This window comes from Apostichopus japonicus, chromosome 16 (assembly GCF_037975245.1).
Source record: "Apostichopus japonicus isolate 1M-3 chromosome 16, ASM3797524v1, whole genome shotgun sequence".
Lineage (NCBI taxonomy): Eukaryota > Metazoa > Echinodermata > Holothuroidea > Aspidochirotida > Stichopodidae > Apostichopus > Apostichopus japonicus.
In genome coordinates, this window is record NC_092576.1 from 21,702,888 (window position 1) to 21,729,803 (window position 26,916).

The 26,916-nt window shown below is 39.9% G+C and overlaps 1 protein-coding gene across 3 annotated transcripts in view; it reads left to right on the top strand.

Moving 5' to 3' along the window:
- Window positions 1–26,916, top strand: part of LOC139982821 (pleckstrin homology domain-containing family F member 2-like) — a 41,328-nt gene extending 14,412 nt beyond the window's left edge. The window contains exons 3-10 of one of the 3 annotated variants that reach the window (XR_011798384.1): window positions 421–558; window positions 3,544–3,607; window positions 5,775–5,900; window positions 8,328–8,434; window positions 14,601–14,739; window positions 15,058–15,158; window positions 23,719–24,832; window positions 24,882–26,916. Coding sequence is in view for 1 of the 3 variants with exons in the window: in XM_071995932.1 (XP_071852033.1) it covers window positions 421–558; window positions 3,544–3,607; window positions 5,775–5,900; window positions 8,328–8,434; window positions 14,601–14,739; window positions 15,058–15,158; window positions 23,719–23,751 (708 nt within the window). In the remaining 2 variants the exon portion in view is untranslated. Of the gene's footprint in view, window positions 1–420; window positions 559–3,543; window positions 3,608–5,774; window positions 5,901–8,327; window positions 8,435–14,600; window positions 14,740–15,057; window positions 15,159–23,718 lie in introns of all 3 variants that reach the window. The other 2 variants (XR_011798385.1, XM_071995932.1) reach the window with 2 other exon arrangements.

The window sequence follows — 26,916 nt, forward strand, 5'->3', positions numbered from 1 at the left end:
AATTCATCAAACCAACGGTTATTGCAGTAGTAATACAGATTTTAGATAATGGAATAAAGGAAATGCTTTTAGTATGCAATTTAGCAATGCTCTTGATTGGGCCTACAGAATGAACAAAAGGCATCGTTTTTAGCCTTTGTCCATTGCAGATTTGTACATTTGTTGTACAATAAGAATTGCTTGCATCTGATTGATCAAATTCAAAACCATTTCTAACATTGTGTCCTACTGGTTTTGTGCGATAATCTAAGTGTTTCTCGCACTGTCAGTGTATACACTGTAATTTCACAAGGGCATTTGTTGAGAATGGTTTTATTTCCACTGTAATTAAATCTGTGATCTTGCAGTGTACAATCTTGCATACAATTTATCCACTCAGTCACCCCTCAGCTTATGTTTTAACTTTTTGTTGATTTGCAGCCCCTTGCTGTACCTGGTCGTGTTCTTGTCGGGGAAGGAGTCTTGACAAAGTTATGTCGTAAGAAGACTAAACCACGAATGTTCTTTCTTTTCAATGATATTCTGGTGTATGGCAACATTGTTATCCATAAAAAGAAGGTATGTTTTCTGTTGATTTAATGTAGTCTTCCTAATAATGGTAAGAGCATATACCCTTTCTAGTGTAGTACAGTAGTTTAGTTGTGCTGCCTATTGGTATGTTACACACATGACGTACTTTGTGTGTGCTGTTACTATTACCTGCTTATTTCCTCATGCACACTACAATAGAAAGTCAACAGAACTCTTTTGTCATTCATTCATGACAATTAACATCACAGTGGTTTGGATTTGGTCAGGTGCATTGAGGAGGGCTAGGAACCTTGGAAGGTTTCATTCAGTTACAGAATTACTCTTAATGGCTGTTAAAAGATTGACAGGAACAACCAGAAAAATCTCCTTATTTATATTCTTAGATCTCTTTGAAGGATCATTCAACGCAATGTCATATTTTTCCATCAAAGGAAATCCTGTCTTATGCTTGATTGAAATGTGATCAGCTGCTGTATAAGTTAACTCAATCATACTGCTGTATACATGAGACTATTAAGTATACTAATACTGCACTGTATGACTAAAGATACTGATTTATTACTCAATCATACTGCTGTATACATGAGACTGTTAAGTATACTAATACTGCTGTATGACTAAAGAGACTGATTTATTTCTCAATCATACTGTTGTATACATGAGACTGTTAAGTATGCTAATACTGCACTGTATGACTAAAGATACTGATTTATTACTCAATCATACTGCTGTATACATGAGACTATTAAGTATACTAATACTGCTGTATGACTAAAGATACTGATTTATTACTCAATCATACTGCTGTATACATGAGACTGTTAAGTATACTAATACTGCTTTATGACTAAAGAGACTGATTTATTTCTCAATCATACTGTTGTATACATGAGACTGTTAAGTATACTAATACTGCACTGTATGACTAAAGATACTGATTTATTACTCAATCATACTGCTGTATACATGAGACTATTAAGTATACTAATACTGCTGTATGACTAAAGATACTGATTTATTACTCAATCATACTGCTGTATACATGAGACTGTTAAGTATACTAATACTGCTTTATGACTAAAGAGACTGATTTATTTCTCAATCATACTGTTGTATACATGAGACTGTTAAGTATGCTAATACTGCTGTATGATTAAAGAAACTGATTTATTACTCAATCATACTGCTGCATACATGAGACTGTTAAGTAAACTAATACTGCTTTATGACTAAAGAGACTGATTTATTTCTCAATCATACTGCTGTATACATGAGACTGTTAAGTATACTAATACTGCTGTATGATTAAAGAAACTGATTTATTACTCAATCATACTGCTGTATACATGAGACTGTTAAGTATACTAATACTGCTTTATGACTAAAGAGACTGATTTATTTCTCAATCATACTGTTGTATACATGAGACTGTTAAGTATGCTAATACTGCTGTATGATTAAAGAAACTGATTTATTACTCAATCATACTGCTGTATACATGAGACTGTTAAGTATACTAATACTGCACTGTATGACTAAAGAGACTGATTCATTACTCAATCATACTGCTGTATATATGAGACTGTTAAGTATACTAATACTGCTGTATAATTTAAGAAACTGATTTATTACTCAATCATACTGCTGTATACATGAGACTGTTAAGTATACTAATACTGCTGTATGACTAAAGAGACTGATTCATTACTCAATCATACTGCTGTATATATGAGACTGTTTGTTATATTAATACTGCTGTATGACTTAAGAGACTGATTTATTACTCAATCATACTGCTGTATACATGAGACTGTTAAGTATACTAATACTGCACTGTATGACTAAAGATACTGATTTATTACTCAATCATACTGCTGTATACATGAGACTGTTAAGTATACTAATACTGCACTGTATGACTAAAGAGACTGATTCATTACTCAATCATACTGCTGTATATATGAGACTGTTTGTTATACTAATACTGCTGTATGACTTAAGAGACTGATTTATTACTCAATCATACTGCTGTATACATGAGACTGTTAAGTATACTAATACTGCACTGTATGACTAAAGAGACTGATTCATTACTCAATCATACTGCTGTATATATGAGACTGTTTGTTATACTAATACTGCTGTATGACTTAAGAGACTGATTTATTACTCAATCATACTGCTGTATGCATGAGACTGTTAAGTATACTAATACTGCACTGTATGACTAAAGATACTGATTTATTACTCAATCATACTGCTGTATACATGAGACTGTTAAGTATACTAATACTGCTGTATGACTAAAGAGACTGATTTATTACTCAATCATACTGCTGTATACATGAGACTGTTTGTTATACTAATACTGCTTTACGACTAAAGATACTGATTTATTACTCAATCATACTGCTGTATACATGAGACTGTTAAGTATACTAATACTGCACTGTATGACTAAAGAGACTGATTTATTACTCAATCATACTGCTGTATACATGAGACTGTTAAGTATACTAATACTGCACTGTATGACTAAAGAGACTGATTTATTACTCAATCATACTGCTGTATACATGAGACTGTTAAGTATACTAATACTGCTGTATGACTTAAGAGACTGATTTATTACTCAATCATACTGCTGTATACATGAGACTGTTAAGTATATATACATACTAAGCTAGAATAATCAATAACATGCACACAGTCTGTATTACTTTACCTTCATAACATGTTAAATACCAAATTCATGAATGCAAACAACAATCCAGGTTATCAATACCTCTCTAGTGTCCAATGTCAGGAAGTATCGTTTGGATGAATTTCAGTAATCTTTGGAGATGTTTGTACAAAATAATTATATCATAACATGTGAATGGTAATCATCTTTCCTCGTTGTGTACATTTGGTCTTCAGACAGAATTCCTAGTATTCCTTTCAGTACAATATGCAAATAAGAGTGTTGTTTTCTTTCAGTGTTTATAACTTGCTATCTATGTTGTTTTGCAGTATAATAAGCAACATATTCTTCCACTGGAGGATGTTAAACTAAAATCAGTGGAGGATGATGGAGGTGAGTCAAGCTTTGATAAATTCTTGAGGAATGATATTCTCATTTAGTTGAAGGACCTAACACTTTACGACTGTGTGTCACAGAGTTATGTGACCAAGAAATAAGGATACGAACAAGTAGTTGAATTAAACAGTATATTAGATCTTCAACTGGCTAGATATCTCCTGAGTACAGTGAGTGTGTCAGGGGAAAGTAAGCTTGAGAGAACCATGCTAAGCACGGCTACTGCAGGTAAATTGGAACTCTTTTTTTTTGGAATGATGAAAAACAGAAAAGCAATCAAGCAATTTAAAGTAACAAATGAGGTTGAAGACAAGCAGTACACAAATTTGGAATCTTTAAGAAAGAAAGGAGCTTCTTAGGAAGATAATGGGAGGTTGCCCCAGACCTGGCATACCCACCCTGCCTGGATGTACCCTTATGCTAAAGAATAATAAAAAAATAAAAACTAGTTCTCGGTGACTTGACTGTTCCCCAGAGGAGGACAATTCCAATGGGATTTTACTCATAAGTCCTCCATGGCGTTGAATACAATTGGTGAAAGTTAAATCTGATATACTCTTGACAATGGATTCCAGAGGGTGGGACAGGAAATTACTCTGTCCTCATGTTTACCTTCTAGTAAACAGGGGTTAAAAGCTACAAATGATAAAATGACCACACTATGGCATCATTGGCAATGACATCATACAGAAGGTTACTTTATTGGTAGAGATCTGATGTTAGGTGCACACACAGATGTAGGGCTTCTGTTTTAGAGAGTTACTATGGGAGGTCAAAGTGTAAGTTATCTACTGGTACTTAGAGGTTGGAAAGTATGTTATGTAAGGGGAAGGGGACATAATGGTTAAAATGCTCTCTGTTGTAACTGTACTAAACCTCATTTCATTGTCCACAATTGTAAAGTTTGTATGCTACCTACCCTATACACGTACATCACATGTGTTCAAACAGGTGGTAATCATAATAAATATATGCTTTTGAAACCTTGCAGTTGCCTTACACTAATTAAGAAAATATTAACTGTCAAAGCTATAAGCCTAGGCTAAATTCTCATGCAATAACTGCGATATCATTTAAATGCTGTATGAGACATTACAGCATTATGGGGTTGTTTGTTATATGTCGATCTGGCAATAAGTTAACTTAGTTGTCAAATTTGGGTGTGTTTGTATGTTTGTATGCTGTGTGCAACATTACAGCATTATGGGGTTGTTTGTAATGTGTTCTGGCAATATGTTACCTCAGTGGTCAAATTTGTGTGTGTTTGTATGTGTGTACGTGATGAGAGTTTGTATTTTAAAAGATGCATTTTAGCTGACCAAACAAATAAAGCAACAAGTAAGTTTTCATTACTTGTGTCAGACCACTTGTCTTCTCTGCTTGTTCAGTTGACCATGACTGCCAAAGTATGTACTTAAAATCAATGCAAGTCTGTAAAATGTAATGCTGTTTTAATAAGCTTCATTGGCAAAACAGATCCTTGGAAAGTTCAATCTTCAAATGAGTGATGACACTGAATTCAAAGACCATGAAGAAAAACAGTAACTCTTTACTTAGGCCTGTCTATTCCAACCATAGGTATGAACCATCACAGCAAAACACTGACTGGCCTAAAATAAAATCCAATGTAGAATAAAATGTAACAAATTCCAAATTCACTTATTTCCTCAACCTACCAAATGAACTATAGTAGACGGTGCTTCCTCCTGTGTGTTTTCAACTAGTCTAATAAAAAATCTGCACCTATTATAGAAACAAAGAAGAGACCTTGGAATCAAGACTGAGATTAATCAAATTAAACCAGAAATAAATATCAAGCTTGAAACAGCCTGCAGTTAGATTGAAAGCATAAATGATCATAAATGGTTTTAAGTGATCTAAATAATATAGCTTAGCCTAGAGCCCTGAATTGGGATACTTGACAAGATAACTCTTACATGAACATGTCAATCACATAGATGACCTACCTGACACGGTTCATTCCCCCACTTAATGTTTTTTCGTTCCCCAATCAAACCAAACTATAATGATGAATTAAAAGAGTAAATCAACGGTCACATGTCCAGCTGGTACATGTCTATGTACAGTCCTCTGTTCCCATTTGTACAATATATATTACCAATGCAATGCATCACTGCATCTTGATTCCTTGTTTCATTCACAGTCATGAAAAATGCTTGGAAGATCATCAGCACAACTAAGTCATTCATGGTATCAGCTGCTACAGCCACAGAAAAATCTGAATGGATGGCTCACATTGACAAGAGTATACAAGATCTGTTAGATAAAAGTAAGTTCAGGATCTGAATGGATGGCTCACATTGACAAGAGTTTACACGATCTGTTAGTCTTGGTCTTGGAGGAGGATGGGTGAAGCAGTGGCGGCGGAACTGGGTGGGGGGCTTGGGAGAGCTCAGCCCCCCCAATGAAACAGATGAGGGGGAAAATGCATGATAAGCCCCCCCAATATTTACCAAGGCTCCGAAACGTGCATCTGCCCATTTTGCAATGCATAGGCTTACTGGTCGATCTGTCCCATGCACACGTATACTATATAGGTGTAATAATTTTAATGCTGGGGGAACCCTCGGCGTTGATCGACGAGAGTGCTACTTCGGGAAACGTTAAAGTCTAATGGATGACTAGATGATGACTATTTCGTATTCTGGACTTTTTGGTACCTTCTACATTAAGGAAATCTAATCTCTGTTCTGAAAGAATTGCAGTAGATACAAGGGTAAAAAACAATGGGATAGTGGGATCAGTGGCGGATCAGTGGCCATACAGTCAGAGGGGGCAAATGTCCCCCTGATGGACTCAAATGGACTGATGGCGCCCTTTTCAGCTCTTTACCACTTTTACTTAATCGTGGTTATTGACTTTTTTATTGCGCTGTCAAATACCTATGGACATTTATCACATTTTGTTGGTGTAATTTTCTGACAAAATAGCGATGACACCTATTTATTCTTCGTTCATCTGCAAATTAACAAGGCCCGGGAAGGGTCATTTCAGCCAATCTAGAGAGTGTCTTTACTCAAAAAATTTCTGTACGCTCCGCGCCAACCGGTGGTGGCGCTCTGCTTACATAGTATGTATAGGGTACATGCATTTGTGACAGTGCTTGGTTCATAGAAATTTGTTGGCAACTGCACATGGTTTTGGAATTACCCATTTGTTGACATTAAGAAATGCTTTCTGTTTTTTCTTATGACATTTATTTAATTATTGCATTTAATTGCAAAGTAGTAACTTACTGCACTCAAAAACGTCTTTGCGAGTACACTACAAGTAATAGCTACTCTCTTAAAACACCATCGAATATACAAATCACAATGTTTTTACAGATTTTTACGTGCAATCTGAGAAATTGCAGGCTTGAGACCCATATTTTAGGGCTAGGTATTCGCAGCATAAAACACTCGGGAAGTGCCGTTTTCGGTCATCTGGGGGTTTGAAAAACCCAAAATTTTCTTGTTCACTCCGCACCAACCGATGGTGGCGCTCCGCTTAGATAGTCTCTACACATTAACCACCCCAATAATTTTCCCGTTCCGCCGCGCCTGGGGTGAAGCCTGGATCCGGGAGTTACAATGGGGGCTAGTGGTAACTACCTGAGCCAGAGCTGGCTGCTGAACCAGCAATTGGAATATTACTAACAGAACTGTGTAACATTCCAAGCACACTCAGATCTAGGAGCTGGTGGCATACCTTAAAATAGCACCATAGTCTGTACCCGATTGCTCCCAGGAGCACACTGCGGGCCTGGAGCCAGTGTGGAAGCCAGACCTTTGTTGATCGGTGGTCAGTTGGTCGTTTCCCTTCTGAAGCCTGCATCTGAATCCACTGAGAACTCATCTGAAGATATGAGCCTTGGTCTTGCTTGAGCTGGAGACCCACAAGGACTAAGTCTGTCTCTTGACTCCTCTTGGGGATTTGTGCAATGGAGACCATAAGCTTCATCACATTGAGCTTCACTGTTGTGTCTAGGAGCTTTTCCATTGCCTTTGTTAGTTGACCTCCTACCTATGAACTACACAATTAACTTTCTTTAGCCCCAGAGTAAAGTCATGGCGCACTCACACAATGTAAATAGCCTTGACCTCTACAGACCAAAACTCTGCTACACAGTGAAAGCTATAGAGCCAACTAACAAGAGAAATACTTAAGAACCCGCTAGGAGGGGGAACCAAGCCCTTTCTCCGAATGAACTATATGAAAGACAAAGCCATGTACACCTCATAACATAACACTTGGCTCGACTTACAACATAAACCTAGGCTCGCTGAACAACATAACACTAGGCTCGCCTAACAAAGGTTCTGCACTATTGTGAAACATAACACCAGGCTCTCCTAACAAAGGTACTGTGCTCTTGTGCAATGGGTACACTCAACCATATATAAGCCATGCGAACCTCACAAGAGAACACTAGGCTCGTCTAACAACATAACACAAGGCTCACCTAACAAAGGTACTGCTCTGTTGTACAATAGGTATACTATATATAAGGCAAGTGGGCATATCCCCACAGAAGAAACAAAATGTGAAAAGCATGTAAGTTATCAAGAACACTTTTCTTGCTTATTTATCAGAGTGATGTTATTGTACTAGTATTTTGGATTGCCATGTTTAAACAATAGTTAAATATTAGTCATTGACGGAGAAATTTCTGTTTTCTCTCATCTTTTTTGTTTCATGTTGGTTATGTTTACAGGTGGTAAAAAGCCAGCTACAGATTTATCACCTGTGTGGGTTCCAGATTCTGAGGCCCCAGTGTGTATGAGATGTAATAAGAACAAATTCACTACCATCAACAGAAGGGTGAGATACACTAACAAGTTTTGTATTTGTTTTCCTATTATGTTAACATACAGTGTTGATGCAACCACTGCATCATGGATATTTATGCGAGGCTATTAGGGTAATATACAATTAATATTCTACCACTGCATCATGGGTATTTATGCGTATCTATTAGGGTAACATACAATGAATATTCTACCACTGCATCATGGGTATTAATGTGTTGCTATTAGGGTAACATACAATGATGATGCTACCACTGCATCATGGGTATTAATGTGTTGCTGTTAGGGTAACATACAATGATGATGCTACCACTGCATCATGGGTATTAATGTGTTGCTATTAGGGTAACATACAATGATGATGCTACCACTGCATCATGGGTATTAATGTGTTGCTGTTAGGGTAACATACAGTGATGATGCTACCACTGCATCATGGGTATTTATGTGAGGCTATTAGGGTAACATACAATGATGATGCTACCACTGCATCATGGGTATTAATGTGTTGCTGTTAGGGTAACATACAATGATGATGCTACCACTGCATCATGGGTATTAATGTGTTGCTATTAGGGTAACATACAATGATGATGCTACCACTGCATCATGGGTATTAATGTGTTGCTGTTAGGGTAACATACAATGATGATGCTACCACTGCATCATGGGTATTTATGTGAGGCTATTAGGGTAACATACAATGATGATGCTACCACTGCATCATGGGCATTAATGTGTTGCTGTTAGGGTAACATACAATGATGATGCTACCACTGCATCATGGGTATTAGTGTGTTGCTATTAGGGTAACATACAATGATGATGCTACCACTGCATCATGGGTATTTATATGTTGCCATTAGGGTAATATACAATGAATATTCTACCACTGCATCATGGGTATTTATGTGAGGCTATTAGGGTAACATACAATGATGATGCTACCACTGCATCATGGGTATTTATGTGTTGCTATTAGGGTTATATACATACAATGATGATGCTACCACTGCATCATGGGTATTTATGTGTTGCTATTAAAGTAACATACAATGATGATTCTACCACTGCATCATGGGTATTAATGTGTTGCTATTAGGGTAACATACAATGATGATGCTACCACTGCATCATGGGTATTTATGTGTTGCTATTAAAGTAACATACAATGATGATGCTACCACTGCATCATGGGTATTTATGTGAGGCTATTAAAGTAACATACAATGATGATGCTACCACTGCATCATGGGTATTAATGTGTTGCTATTAGGGTAACATACAATGATGATGCTACCACTGCATCATGGGTATTTATGTGTTGCTATTAAAGTAACATACAATGATGATGCTACCACTGCATCATGGGTATATATGTGTTGCTATATGGGTAACATACAATGATGATGCTAGCACTGCATCATGGGTATTTATGTGTAGCTATATGGGTAACATACAATGATGATGCTACCACTGCATCATGCGTATTTATGTGTTGCTATTAAAGTAACATACAATGATGATGCTACCACTGCATCATGGGTATATATGTTGCTATATGGGTAACATACAATGATGATGCTAGCACTGCCTCGTGGGTATTTATGTGTTGCTATATGGGTAACATACAATGATGATGCTAGCATTGCATCATGGGTATTTATGTGTAGCTATATGGGTAACATACAATGATGATGCTACCACTGCATCATGCGTATTTATGTGTTGCTATTAAAGTAACATACAATGATGATGCTACCACTGCATCATGGGTATATATGTGTTGCTATATGGGTAACATACAATGATGATGCTAGCACTGCCTCGTGGGTATTTATGTGTTGCTATATGGGTAACATACAATGATGATGCTAGCATTGCATCATGGGTATTTATGTGTAGCTATATGGGTAACATACAATGATGATGCTACCACTGCATCATGCGTATTTATGTGTTGCTATTAAAGTAACATACAATGATGATGCTACCACTGCATCATGGGTATATATGTGTTGCTATATGGGTAACATACAATGATGATGCTAGCATTGCATCATGGGTATTTATGTGTAGCTATATGGGTAACATACAATGATGATGCTACCACTGCATCATGGGTATGTGTTGCTATTAAAGTAACATACAATGATGATGCTACCACTGCATCATGGGTATATATGTGTTGCTATATGGGTAACATACAATGATGATGCTAGCACTGCCTCGTGGGTATTTATGTGTAGCTATATGGGTAACATACAATGATGATCCTACCACTGCATCATGGGTATTTATGTGTTGCTATTAAAGTAACATACAATGATGATGCTACCACTGCATCATGGGTATTAATGTGTTGCTATATGGGTAACATACAATGATGATGCTAGCACTGCCTCGTGGGTATTTATGTGTTGCTATTAAAGTAACATACAATGATGATGCTACCACTGCATCATGGGTATTTATGTGAGGCTATTAAAGTAACATACAATGATGATGCTACCACTGCATCATGGGTATTAATGTGTTGCTATTAGGGTAACATACAATGATGATGCTACCACTGCATCATGGGTATTTATGTGTTGCTATTAAAGTAACATACAATGATGATGCTACCACTGCATCATGGGTATATATGTGTTGCTATATGGGTAACATACAATGATGATGCTAGCATTGCATCATGGGTATTTATGTGTAGCTATATGGGTAACATACAATGATGATGCTACCACTGCATCATGCGTATTTATGTGTTGCTATTAAAGTAACATACAATGATGATGCTACCACTGCATCATGGGTATATATGTGTTGCTATATGGGTAACATACAATGATGATGCTAGCATTGCATCATGGGTATTTATGTGTAGCTATATGGGTAACATACAATGATGATGCTACCACTGCATCATGGGTATGTGTTGCTATTAAAGTAACATACAATGATGATGCTACCACTGCATCATGGGTATATATGTGTTGCTATATGGGTAACATACAATGATGATGCTAGCACTGCCTCGTGGGTATTTATGTGTAGCTATATGGGTAACATACAATGATGATCCTACCACTGCATCATGGGTATTTATGTGTTGCTATTAAAGTAACATACAATGATGATGCTACCACTGCATCATGGGTATTAATGTGTTGCTATATGGGTAACATACAATGATGATGCTAGCACTGCCTCGTGGGTATTTATGTGTTGCTATTAAAGTAACATACAATGATGATGCTACCACTGCATCATGGGTATTTATGTGAGGCTATTAAAGTAACATACAATGATGATGCTACCACTGCATCATGGGTATTAATGTGTTGCTATTAGGGTAACATACAATGATGATGCTACCACTGCATCATGGGTATTTATGTGTTGCTATTAAAGTAACATACAATGATGATGCTACCACTGCATCATGGGTATATATGTGTTGCTATATGGGTAACATACAATGATGATGCTAGCATTGCATCATGGGTATTTATGTGTAGCTATATGGGTAACATACAATGATGATGCTACCACTGCATCATGCGTATTTATGTGTTGCTATTAAAGTAACATACAATGATGATGCTACCACTGCATCATGGGTATATATGTGTTGCTATATGGGTAACATACAATGATGATGCTAGCACTGCCTCGTGGGTATTTATGTGTTGCTATATGGGTAACATACAATGATGATGCTAGCATTGCATCATGGGTATTTATGTGTAGCTATATGGGTAACATACAATGATGATGCTACCACTGCATCATGCGTATTTATCTGTTGCTGTTAGGGTAATATACAATGACTATTCTACCACTGCATCATGGGTATTTATGTGAGGCTATTAGGGTAATATACAATGATGATGCTTTTGCTGTGTCAAAATCTGTTTTTGTAAACTTTGTAACTTAAAAAGTGAAACTGCAATGAACCTAATACTATGTCAGATATACTTTGTTGTTCTTTGAAGAGGCCAAAGGGCATTCCAAGTTTAGTATAGGTCAAAGTTTGAAAAACATTGTAAACATAACTCAAAAAAAACAAGCTTGGATGAAGTTCATACTTGGGATGGTGGTACCCCACAATAAGTTCTCAATTGCTGTAATTTTCTTTGGTGAACATAGGTAGGTCAACTTCAGCTCAGTTCAGTGTATTCAGGGCTCACTTTACAATACACACTACATCTGAAATAATCTTGAACCATGCATGCAGTCAGTCAGAAGATGAAATCTGTTTTTGAGACTTGATACTCTCCTGTTGGGTGACTTAAACACACTTGCTCCTTGTCAGTTGTCAAACTCTGTGCCTCAAGGAGTAAACAGATTATCTCAAATGGTCTTGAAATTGGCCTTTTTCCCTGTGATAGGTGGCTTTAGAGTACGTTGTCAAAGTAGTGCAGAGTACATAAACAATGCCATTATTTCATTCATTAGTTAAATTGTTACAGGGGTTACTGGCACAGCTGATTTGTTAGCTCAGTTTGGTAACAAACTGTTCATGTGTTCATGGAAAATCTATGTGACTATATTCCACATAGAAAGACAGCTCTTTCTGGATATTGATACATTTGACTTTCAAATTGTATCCTTTTAATACCAGTGACTTGTTAATGCCCACAAGTGCTTATTACAAGATGTAATGGGCTAAGGTCTTTAGTGGCAGTTTCTGATCTTGTGGTTCGCACTTAATCCTTGGACAAATTTAACTCAACAGGATTGACCATGGTCAGGTTATTTGAGTGTCCTGTTATGTCAAGATTGACATTGGTCAGGTATTTGAGTGTCCTGTTATGTCAGGATTGACATTGGTCAGGTATTTGAGTGTCCTGTTATGTCAAGATTGACATTGGTCAGGTATTTGAGTGTCCTGTTATGTCGGTGTTGACATTGGTCAGGTATTTGAGTGTCCTGTTATGTCAGGATTGACATTGGTCAGGTATTTGAATGTCCTGTTATGTCAAGATTGACATTGGTCAGGTATTTGAGTGTCCTGTTATGTCGGTGTTGACATTGGTCAGGTATTTGAGTGTCCTGTTATGTCAGGATTGACATTGGTCAGGTATTTGAGTGTCCTGTTATGTCGGGATTGACATTGGTCAGGTATTTGAGTGTCCTGTTATGTCGGTGTTGACATTGGTCAGGTATTTGAGTGTCCTGTTATGTCAGGATTGACATTGGTCAGGTATTTGAGTGTCCTGTTATGTCGGGATTGACATTGGTCAGGTATTTGAGTGTCCTGTTATGTCGGTGTTGACATTGGTCAGGTATTTGAGCATCCTGTTATGTCAGGATTGACATTGGTCAGGTATTTGAGCGTCCTGTTATATCAAGATTGACATTGGTCAGGTATTTGAGTGTCCTGTTATGTCAGGATTGACATTGGTCAGGTATTTGAGTGTCCTGTTATGTCAAGATTGACATTGGTCAGGTATTTGAGTGTCCTGTTATGTCGGTGTTGACATTGGTCAGGTATTTGAGTGTCCTGTTATGTCAGGATTGACATTGGTCAGGTATTTGAATGTCCTGTTATGTCAAGATTGACATTGGTCAGGTATTTGAGTGTCCTGTTATGTCGGTGTTGACATTGGTCAGGTATTTGAGTGTCCTGTTATGTCAGGATTGACATTGGTCAGGTATTTGAGTGTCCTGTTATGTCGGGATTGACATTGGTCAGGTATTTGAGTGTCCTGTTATGTCGGTGTTGACATTGGTCAGGTATTTGAGCATCCTGTTATGTCAGGATTGACATTGGTCAGGTATTTGAGCGTCCTGTTATATCAAGATTGACATTGGTCAGGTATTTGAGTGTCCTGTTATGTCAAGATTGACCATGGTCAGGTATTTGAGTGTCCTGTTATGTCAGGATTGACATTGGTCAGGTATTTGAGCGTCCTGTTATGTCGGGATTGACATTGGTCAGGTATTTGAGTGTCCTGTTATGTCAGGATTGACATTTGTCAGGTATTTGAGCGTCCTGTTATGACGGGATTGACCATGGTCAGGTATTTGAGTGTCCTGTTTTGTCAAGTATTATCACAAAGCTTTACTGATTCTACATTTGAGGTGTGTTTTATGATCATCACTGAAATTAAACTTGCATGACATGTTGTTGTAATTGAGTCAAGACCAGTTTCTATTTTGTCTTCCTACAGCATCATTGTCGTAAATGTGGTTATGTGGTGTGCAGCGGTTGCTCTACCAAGAGATACTTATTACCTCAGATTGCCTCTCGCCCAATAAGGGTCTGTGACAACTGTTTGGATACACTAAATGTTGGCCAATCAATGGATGGTAAGCTTCATTTCTTCTCTGAATCCTTTCTATAAATGGTATAGGCTGTCTGAATTCTTTCTATAAATGGTATAGGCTGTCTGAATTCTGTCTATAATCAGTAAATGCTGTCTGAATTCTTTCTATAATCAGTAAATGCTGTCTGAATTTTTTCTATAATCAGTAAATGCTGTCTGAATTCTTTCTATAATCAGTAAATGCTGTCTGAATTCTGTCTATAATCAGTAAATGCTGTCTGAATTCTTTCTATAAATGGTATAGACTGTCTGAATTCTTTCTATAATCAGCAGATGACTGATTTCATTTTGTAATTGGTAGATTCTGACCAGTCATATCAAGACCGTGACTCATCAGGAGAGGATGATGATGATGAAGATGATGAAGATGAAGAGTCCCATAAGGCTGAGGAGGAGGAAGTGGTAAGTGTAAAACTCACAAGGTTTGTGCACAATGTATTTATGATTTGTGTTGAAGGTAGAGAAATGATCTTGGGGAGTAAAGGAAGGATTTAAGTCGTAACAAGATGAAGGGCACTGGTTAGTATTTTTTTCCATCATGATTGTCTTGTACTCTCTTCACAGCTGTTTATTGTCTCTCAGTAAACTAGTCCCTGTGTTGTTTGCTGTAGGTAGCTGATACAGCTTCAAGCATTAAATGTGTACACATCCACTGGCTTCTCCTGATCATCAATATATCCAGATCAAGACATCAGAATTAACTTTCCAGAGGTTTGAAGTTACGATGCCAAAGGCTCAGTAACATTTGCAATTGTGCTGGCATGTTTGTGTGTGTGCATGTATGTATGTCTTGTGTGTAAGTGATGGCCAGCTTGTAAAACGCGATACCTCAACAACCTCCATTTGAATCATTGTCATACTTGGTAGGTAGATGCCTAATGATTGAAATTGTTAAAGGTCAAAGGAGGTCAAAGAATGTCATAGCTTGAAAACCTTTTAAAGATAACTCCAAAATTATAGCTACAATAAATTTGTCAATTTTCTGATGGTATGATGTTCTTTTGGTGAACATAGTTTGGTCAAATACTCTTTGGTCAAGTTTTGTGAAGGGGCTCTGTAAGTCTTTCGCAGAACATTCAGTCATCCTGGATATTGAAAGTTGATTTGAAGATATGGTTTAAGCAGACTCAGGAGGCCCATACCAGTTTCACCCTCTGAGCATCAAAGGGTCAACAGGTTATCTCAAATGGTGCAACATCTTCTCAAGGTGTTCACATGTTATCTCAATTGGTCTCAAACTTTGCCATTTCTTTTGTGCTTTACCCCAGGTTGTGAAACTATTTCACTGTAAAGCTCTTAGTCATTACTAACAATTATTAAAGGGATTTGCAAGTTGAAAATTGGTAACAAGGAAATTTGCTTTCGTTCATACAATGTGTGTGTCTATATTTTAACGTTTACCAGTGCCTCCCAAAGTACCGGCTATTTGAACCAATAAAAATCTTTAACACAAATCAAGACAAAAATCAGAGAAGAGGTTGATAACTGGTGGATCTCTAATTTATTAATGAATTCAGACGATCTTTGATTCACTGACATATGAATTTACCACAGATTACGGCATTGACAGACTTTACAGAGATTACTTTAATAAACAGTCAATAGAAATGGTACAGTAATTGTCCTCACACTTAAGCAGTAGTTACAGTTACGCAATAACAGTTACACAGTGACGCACTTGCGCAGTTACGCACTTGCACAGTTATGCACTTGCGCAGTTAGGCAGATAACTGTATGTAGTGCGCCTCTTGCTCGCTCTTCCATCCAGGAAGGACCTGGCACCATGAGCTATGACCGATGTGCAGGTCTTGCTTGCGACAGGACACATGCTTGATATGCATCACGCTGTCTCCAGCAAAGTGGCAGGAGATAGAGGCCTGGATGACAACTCGCAGATAGAAACTGCAATCTAAACCCATAAGACTCTCAACACCTCCCGCCCTGACTTCTGAACCGGAGACACCTGAAGGGACATTTTGGAGTCAGTCGCCTATGGCTATGGTTCCCCACTCGTTGCAGTACTGGTTGGGTCCGGGAATAGCACAAGTTCTAATGCCTTATCAAAAGGCAAGAGAAGCAACAAGGGCAATGGCAAAGCCCTCAGACCCAAACGGACCGCACTTCCAGAAGAAGGGTCGACGCAACTGCAGTCCACGGGTCCACAGACCACCGGACCTCCAGACCTCTGGTCCAGTGGACCACCAGAATTGCCAGATTGCCAGTCCCTGCAGACCTGAGCGCTGAGATACAACTCACCAGGGATAGAGAAAAAACTGGCACCACAGCCGACCAGACCTCGCTCAAGGATCAGATCCCCATATCCAAGGGACCCATCTCCAGTCCAGGACGAATCCTCACAGGACTCAGACAGCTGCTATAGACTGACAGGAGCTGGGGACCCTCCCGAGGGGAGCGACAACAAGCAGATGGGAATTGGCTTCTCTCCCAACTGTCCGCTATATTACAACCACTTATCGCACAAATGACGCCCCCACAGAATGCGGCCACAACCGACGCATCCACCGCTCCACAGCCGCTAGTCGGGCCGCTAACCCTGGACCAGGAAAGACCTCCACTGACACCCATGACCTGGACGCACTGGCGCTTGTAGCGTCAGAAACCTTGTCTTAATGTGAGGAAGAAACCTCAGTCCTGGACAAGTACGAATTACAGGTTGACGAGGCAGAAGAAGAGGAGGACGAAGAGCAAAGCGTCAAAGGCATTGACCTACTCCCAGACCTCATCGCAAAGGCCATCCACATTTTCACAACAAGACTCAGCTTTGAGCCGCCTCCCAACCCTGAACCAACAGAGCCCACTTCGAAACTGCGGATAACGAATGAGCCGTCGCAGTCCACGACACCTTGTTTCCTGGTGGACACAGTCTGCTTCGACAGGATCGAAAGGCTACAGGCCAAAAAGAGATGGACTGCTTTTCCAGCAAAGCAGGATAGAGCCCTAAAGATCCATGACGATACTTGGAAACGAATCTTCAAGGTTCCGTCCATTACAGCTGAGGTCAGGGACCAACTCAGAGCTGAACAAGCTCTGAGCTCGGGTTACTTCAGAGAGCCGCTGCGCAAGAAAGCGGAACAATCGGCCTATGACTTTGACCAGGCCTCCAGAGTCGGGATAAAGATTGCTTCTACTTTTATGCTCGCAGCAGCTGCCGGAGGACAAAGACCAGATTCCAGACCGGCAGGAGTCACAAATCCTGTGGCTGTTGGGACCACTGGCGAGACTCATCTGTGACCAGTTCGCCAGGATGTCCGTAAAGCTGGTGGAATCAAGACGAGACAACCTCCTTGCAGCAATGCGGTGGCCAGATGGGGAGACTCGCGAGAGATTAACACACCTCCAAATAGCAAACGAAGACCTGTTCGGGGGCCAGTTTGCAGACGCTGTGCAGTCGGATTTCAAAAAAAGAGACTCCCTCACCAAGACATAGTTCTAGAGGCTGAACACCCGGAGACCCAGGGACAGAACCCTCCCACGAAAACGTTCTCTGGCCCCAGACCTGTCAGGAGCCACAGCCGGAGTAAACGCCCCGTCCTCAGACGACAGACGTTGCAGGTCTCGTAGACCATCCCCACCGAGATACAGACAAAAATGGGGATGGGGATGGAGACCGCAAGGAACGGCTCGGCCACGGAACGCACCCAGACAGCCAGCAGCACGACGAGGCAGGACCGGACCTGACCCACGTGGTGCTCAGCCACCCAGATCCACCTTCGGTGCCCGGCGCTAGGGATGCCCACCCTACCACGGTCTACCCAATGGTAGGGGGGAGACTTCGACTATTCACCCAGCAATGGGAACTTTTGGGTCCGGACTCTTGGCTATTGGAGGTGATTTCAGCGGGGTACCTCACAGAATTCGTCGATATACCCCACTTACCTCCAGAAGGCAGAGGGAGGAAAATCACCCCAATCCCCAAGATCCAGACCAAAGCTGCGCTCTGGAGACAGAAATCCAGGCATTGTTGGACAAGGTCGCGATAGTGAGGACGACAGGAAGGGAGGGACCCCTTTTCTGTTCGTCATTCTTCCTCACTCCAAAAAAAGACAAGTCCTTGAGGTTGATTCTGAACCTGCGGCCATTGAACAAAGCGGTAATAAAACCAAAACACTTCAGGATGGAAACACTATCCATCATCATACAATACTTCAACAAAGGGATGTGGGCATCAACGGTGGATCTGAAAGAATCCTACTTACACATACCAATCCACCCGAAACACCAGCGATTCCTCGCATTTAGCTACAGGCATGGGCGTCAATCCAGGGGGGGACGGGGGGACACGTCCCCCCCACATTTCGATGGATGGGGAAAACAATATCAAATGTCCCCCCCACACATTTGGAAAAAGAGTAGTGTCGTGGCTCTATTTGGTTACGGCTTACACATCTTAGGATTCATATCCTCGAATATCACTCAATGTTGCTAAATGGAGAATTCCACCCAGATCTCGTGAGTTGGTACCCTGAGCTCTCCAACAATCTTAAGCTTAGTCTGCCTTTATTTCGAGGCCAGTTCCATTCGTCGTCGGTTGAAGGGTATAGACAAATATTCAAGTTGATGAATCCAGTGGTATGGGCTATGTTTGGTGAAGTCGAAGCTCTCTTGCGGTTGCTCCTCGTCTCCTCCGCCAGTTCGACGGAAGCCGAGAGAAATTTTAGTGCTTTGAGGCGTTTGAAGACAAGGCTACGGAGCACCATGACTCAACAGAGGCTGAACCATGTGATCGTGGTCCATATTCACCGCGCAGGGACGTCGTTAGAGGGGGTGTGGGTGTGTCTCACCCCCAAGCCATGGTAAAACTGACGCTAGTTGAAAAATTGGAGTGTGACAGTCGGAATTTCCGACTGTCGCACTCTAGTTTATCTAGGCCTTTTCATGTAAATTTTTTTTTTAAATTTTGGTCAAAATTGACCTTTAACCTGTCATATTTACCACGTTTTCCTTGCCACTTTGGGAAATTGTTTCTTGCGATTCTTATACTCCACCGTACAAAAACTTCTTATGATTTTGAATACTACAAAAAAATGCCTAATAGAACTACCGTCATAGGCGTTGGAGCCCAATTTGTTTTGTGGGAAGGGGGGGGGGGGGGTTGTAACGACTTGCCCGAAAAATATAACCAAAATTTTTTGCGCGATTCATCATGTGCATATCATACAGGCATGCATCGGTTTTTACATCGCATGCAAATAGCATACAATCATTTTCCGTCTTATTACACTTCCGTATTGGTGATAATTGTTGGGTAATAATAATATCAGTATAACCACTGAAAAACACATTGCAAATTATCCCAAAAACTATCAGCATATTGCCCGACTTTCACAAAAATATTTGGTTGGGGTGGGGGGGGGCAATAAGTTTTTGAAATGAGTGCCAGTGGGTACAAATGTATCGCAACAAGTTCGTAACAGAAGTGCAGTCGCGAAAGATTGGGTTTTCTGACTGACCGTATCGTTGACGAGTAGCGTGAGGGTGGGGGTACAAAGCAGCAGTTGGAATTTTCTGGCTTCAAAACCGATTTTCAGCCACTTCACCCCCCCAATCATCAGGCCTTAGCTACGTCCCTGGGTACATGGTGGTTACATAGTACGCTCCGACCAGAATTCACCCGATAACCAGATGCAAATCCACCTAGCAACCGAGGTAACTTTCGTGAGGACTCCAACGAAAAACCACTGATTTATTTTGATGCCTTCATCACTTTAGCCACCACTCACATGGGACCTTTTCTAAGTCTGACGATACATGCGCATGTGTGAGGTCCTGAAAACATAATAAAAGTTGTTTGTCTTGCTATCCTTGTTTTCAAATTTCATGTAAATGTATTCTCGTAGACATAGCAACCTGGTTTAACATGCTGGCACCAAATTTGCGCTAAGCTCGCTATACAAACTCGGATATGGGCTGTGCCTTATTAGTTAGTTATTTAAATTGTTAATAATGGCGTATGAGGAAATGCACCATTTTGTGGTATGACTCCCAGGACAGAAAGTTGAGAAACTCACATGCAGTCGCGGCGGATAGCTTCCTTCGCCTATATGTCCGGGGAAATTTTGGGACATCGTTCCTATAGACCAGGGGTGGGCAACCTGCGGGCTACATGCGGCCCGCCAGTGATTTTTTGCGGCCCTTGAGATGTCTCAAGAAAAAGAAAAAAATCAATCTATTTTGCATCATCACCAAAAACGAACCAGCTGCTTAGAATTTATCTGCACTTATGATGCTGTCAGGTTGGTCTATTATCACCATTAATTATCAACAGGACTGTATTGACATTATGGTTTTGTGAATACAGATTAAGTACACACACCTATTGCTTGAACGTCCTCGGAATCAAAGGTTTGAAATCAGCAGCAGGCCGTTGGTTAGGTGCGGCCCTGTCAATCTTTCACTCCTAAAATCTGGCCCATTCATTTAAAAGGTTGCCCACCCCTGCAATGGGCCTATATCTGAGGCCCAGGGGTCAGTGGCGTCGTTCCCATTGGGGCCCGGGGGCACAGGCCCCCCCAAAAAAAATCAAAGGTGTCATAAAATTTTGTCATAATTTAAAAAAAGTGTTTTCGAAATCGAAATGTGGCCTAAATATTCAATTGCTCTTTGATGGTCGTTGCGGATTTTCCACACACCTCAAAGACGACATATCGGGATTAGTAATGCCATTACCTTTGAATATGTTTGTCCTAAGCTCGCGTTTGATACAGTCTCAATTAACCTGGAAAATAATCACTTCGTTATCGCGCGTTTTACCTTAGGTTTCGCTACTTTCACTTTTTCTGCTCATGTTGTCAAACGGCATGGCTTTTTCTTCACCCAGTCACCACTTCTCACGGGCATGGGCGGCAAGGGCGGCAGAACCGGGGGGCACAGGGGGCACGTGCCCCCACTTTTCCCCAGGTTAAAAATGTGCCTATTTTCTATATAAAAATTGAGGTGTCTCAAGTTAGCAAGAGGCCAGGGAACCAGAATGAACACTCGGGAAGGGCCTTTTTCCGTCCATCTGAGGGGTTTGTAATACCAAAAATTTTCTACTACGCTCTGCACCAACCGATGGTGTCGCTCCGCTCAGATAGTCGTACATACAACTTTGCAACTCCTGGCTACGCCTCTGACTCTTAGTGAATTTCTGTGGGTCAAACTCAAAACTATTTCGAATGAAACAAATTTGTTAAGATATTAACAAGAAATAAACTCTAATTCGGAAGATTCCTACATTAGCAATTAGCATGATTTCGCCTCATTTTGTCTCAAAAGAAAACTTGTTCCTTGTTTCCCAATTTGCACATTGGATATTGCAGTGCTAGTATGCATATTTTCCTTGAGGGAGGGGGGGCGTTGATGGAGTGATGTGTGTACACAAATAAGATAATACAATAAGAGTTGTAAAGGGTACTAAATATAAGGCTGCATCAGTCCAATCGAATTGCTGCAAAGTGCCCTTTGCTGTCGGTGCCCCCCCCCAGATTAAAAGTGCTTCCGCCGCCCTTGATGGGCGGTGATCATGGATCAGCCAACACGAAAATGTTTCGATATCTTAAATGTTGGGCACTTCTGAGAGATGAGGAATTGGTAAACTTTGGAATAAATGGCGATCACTTCCTTCGAGAATATTTCCCAAAATAAAAAATTGCCTGAAATTTTTATCAATTTTAGGGGTGTTGCTTTCTGCCATAGTGCACGGGAAGTGCCGTTTCTTGCAATCTGAGGGGTCTGCCAGAAGAAAAATTTTCTTGTACGCTGCGCGCCAACCGATGGTGGCGCTCCGCTTAGATAGTACTTACGGCCGGAATACTCGAATTGATTCCGTCCCCCCCACATTTCATATCGGATTGACGCCCCTGGCTACAGGGGAACAGACTTCAAGTTCACAGCACTCCCGTTCGGACTATCCACCGCCCCAAGGGTGTTTACCCGGGTAGCGGGAGTGGCAGTCAAGGAACTCTGTTGCAGAAGAATTCCTTTGTTCGTCTGCCTAGACGACTGGCTCCTTCTAGGAGACTCATATCTGGAGGCACGACGTAACGTCGGGCTTCTTTTCAAACTGATACCTCTAACTTGCACCGGTTTGAGCGCACTCCAGTGTAAGATTACCGTCGTACATAACATCACTTGCACCCCACCTCCTTTTCTCCGGGTGGGGGCTTCTCTGATGATCAGCAGAGCTCGCATGCGCTTTTTCGCTGCCCTCGGCTCACCCTTAGGTGCCACCCACGTGCCACCCACCCTCCCTACCCAAACGCGGGGCAAGCTGCATGCATGTGTCCTGGAATAGATTCGGAAGGAGGAGTAAGTGGGTGGTGCCTAGGGAGCCAGTGTGCAGTGCTAAAATATTCCAAATGTGTAGTTAGTAAATCCCCAAACCAGTGAGTTTTGGGGAGTATGTGACCTTAGTGCCACAGAGAACACCTTAATTCTCTTATTACAAGGTGTCAGGTCACAGTTATACCAGTATGTGACCTTAGTGCCACAGAGATCACCTTACTTCTCTTATTTACACTATCTAGGGTGGTCAGTCACTTCCTGGTATTACAAGGTGTCAGGTCACAGTTATACCAGTATGTGACCTCAGTGTCACAGAGATTACCTCACTTCTCTTATTTACACTATCTAGGGTGGTCAGTCACTTTCTGGTATTACAAGGTGTCAGGTCACAGTTATACCAGTATGTGACCTCAGTGCCACAGAGATCACCTCACTTCTCTTATGCTATGAACTGGTTCATGATTTAAATAAACAGGAGCTCCCGCCTCTTAACTGTGTTACATTATGCCTGTGAACTGGTTATGCTGATGGTTTTAACACCATTCATGTATTACATGGTCACTTGCTGATGAATTTAATGTTATTCTAAACCAAATTTACACAAGTGTTTCAAGCAAGTTAAACTTGGAAGTTACTTATGATGTGGATGGTAACCTAAATGAATTGTTTTTATTTGCAGCATCCTACGTTTTACGAAGATAACTATCGATAATGGAGGAGGTGATGTACTACTTGGTCAGAGATTTACCACTGCCTTGGCTATGACTGCATCAGCTCTCAGATGATCACAATCAGCTTCCTCTCTAAACTAACTACAGTGGTTGACACAGCAATAATTCAACAGAATCTGCTCTCATGATAACAATAATCAAATAATAGCTGTGTTGTTTCAGATCACAAAAGACATTGTTTTACTCGCGCTACTAACAAATCAGCCATGACAAAAATGAATAAGCTACAACAGATATTACGGTGGTTCCAGATATGACTGATTCATCAATTGTAATCCTTTTCCTTTTATTTAGAATAATACCAGGGTTTAAGTTTAGTTGCATTTAAAGCCTCAAACATCAATATTGGTGCTTTTTGTTCAGTCAAGATAATATGTTTTTGAATCTACTTTGATCACAATATAGAATTTTTCAATGAAATGACAGAATCTGAATTCAAAAACTCTTTTTATCGATCGCTTTTTAGGATTGATGGATTTCATCTGTACATATATATCTTTCTTTCTTCAATATTTACTTAATATTATTATTAGTGCTTTTTGTTGTATTGCAAAAACTTTTCTGCCACATATCCTAAATCAAATGATATTTGACATGATGATACATTCTACAATCAGCAGTTCAAGGTTATTCAAATATCAGAAATTTTAGGATATTGTATTTGTTAAATAAGGTTTACAAACTTCTGGGATATTATATACGTTCTATGATTAGTTCCTTCACAAAAGCAGAAGTTGGAATATATTTAAATATATTTTAACTTTGACATATGTAAAAATGTATGATAGTGGCCCATTATTCTGGAGGCATTGTTCTATGCTGTCAGTTAGTTCCATAGACTACCTACCATACATTTCTGTATTTATTAAGTTTGAACCTATTCCTTCAATGCATTAATTATCAGATGCCAATGACAAAGTGTAAGCCAGCCCCGGAGCTGGTAAATGGAATCAACTATAGGTAACAGTGATTTGTATTAGGGTCCATGCTGCTAAGTGGAATCAACAATAGGTTACAGTGATTTATATAAGGGTCCATGCTACTAAGTGGGATCAACTATAGGTAACAGTAATTTGTATTGGTCCATGCTACTAAGTGGAATCAACTATAGGTAACAGTGATTTGTATAATGGTCCATGCTACTAAGTGGAATCAACAATAGGTAACAGTGATTTGTATAAGGGTCCATGCTACTAAGTGGAATCAACAATAGGTAACAGTGATTTGTATAATGGTCCATGCTACTAAGTGGAATCAACAATAGGTAACAGTGATTTGTATAAGGGTCCATGCTACTAAGTGGAATCAACAATAGGTAACAGTGATTTGTATAAGGGTCCATGCTACTAAGTGGAATCAACAATAGGTAACCGTGATTTGTATAAGGGTCTATGCTACTAAGTGGAATCAACAATAAGTAACAGTGATTTGTATAAGGGTCCATGCTACTAAGTGGAATCAACAATAGGTAACAGTGATTTGTATAAGGGTCCATGCTACTAAGTGGAATCAACTATAGGTAACAGTGATTTGTATAAGGATCCATGCTACTAAGTGGAATCAACTATAGGTAACAGTGATTTGTATAAGGGTCCATGTTACTAAGTGGAATCAACAATAGGTAACAGTGATTTGTATAAGGGTCTATGCTACTAAGTGGAATCAACAATAGATAACAGTGATTTGTATAAGGGTCCATGCTACTAAGTGGAATCAACTATAGGTAACAGTGATTTGTATAAGGATCCATGCTACTAAGTGGAATCAACTATAGGTAACAGTGATTTGTATAAGGGTCCATGTTACTAAGTGGAATCAACAATAGGTAACAGTGATTTGTATAAGGGTCTATGCTACTAAGTGGAATCAACAATAGATAACAGTGATTTGTATAAGGGTCTATGCTACTAAGTGTTTTAAATGATTTTTGGTTTCGATGACAAGAGAAACCTATGCAGTTAAAATGGCGTAGGAGTGTTGCTTGTAAACATGATATCTCAAGAGGAGTAACTTTGATGAATCTGATACTTGACAAGTAGATGTCACACATTGAGTAGAAGAGCCCTATTGGTTTGTTGGAGGTCAAAGGTCATCTGAAGTCACCAGATGTCAAACAGTGAAACCTTCTTAACAGGATATCATAAGATAAGAGGCATGGATACTTCTCATGTGGATGCTTTATATTGATTAAAATGACTGTCTTGCTTTTGGTGGAGTTCAAAGGTCATCTGAGGTTGCCAGAGGTCAAATATAGAAAAACACGACCTGTGTTATCATGCTATAGTGTAATTTTACATCAAACTAGTAGTTGAGGACATTTCTATTATAACAGCTATTTTGGGCAAACAAACAGAAGTCTAGTGTAATGAAGTCATTGACAGGTCATGACAGGTTCTGGTAAAGTTACTGGTGAAGACTTTTAAAGTACCGATGGGCAGGTTAGATTTGTCCTGATAATCAGGGCAGTACACTTCTTCATCCTGTAGTGTATTCCATGTGAGTTCAGCTGGTCACAGGAGTTGTCATCAGCTCATGTGTTTGGCTTGACTGAATCTGTATGCTGTGGAACTAGTTTGAATGGCTTAGTCCATCCTTTGGTTGGTTCGTCATCGTGCACAGATCAGCATCTTTTCCCGTCTAGTCTAGGAGGGACTGTTGTTACTCACACTGTCACACATGAATTGCGATAACTGAAACAATCCTCCGTAGAGATGATAGCTGATCACCTTAGATCTTTGTAAATTAAAAGACAACAGGATTGAGAGTCGTGTTGTATATTATGAAATCCTAAGCCTTTGTTAACTACTGTGAGTGCTCTTCTCATCCCTCCTTCCCACGTAACAGTGAACTAACTGTGCAGTGTCTGTTGCAGACCTGTAAGAATGCCTGAATTTACTCACCAAATATATTGTACATACCTGGTCTTCATATTTTCATCTTGTATTTACTAGCAGATGGCACAAAGGACTAGTTCTCTAAGCTAACGTAACTAAGGTTAGATATTGCGGTTAGTTAAATCTTCGTGCAAATTATGTTATTGCTCATGTTGATAAACGCACTGACCTCCTGTAAAGGATGTTGGTGATAGTAATAATTGTTAGAATTTTAGCCGGTTGGAAGAGGATAAATACAATGTCATTAAACTG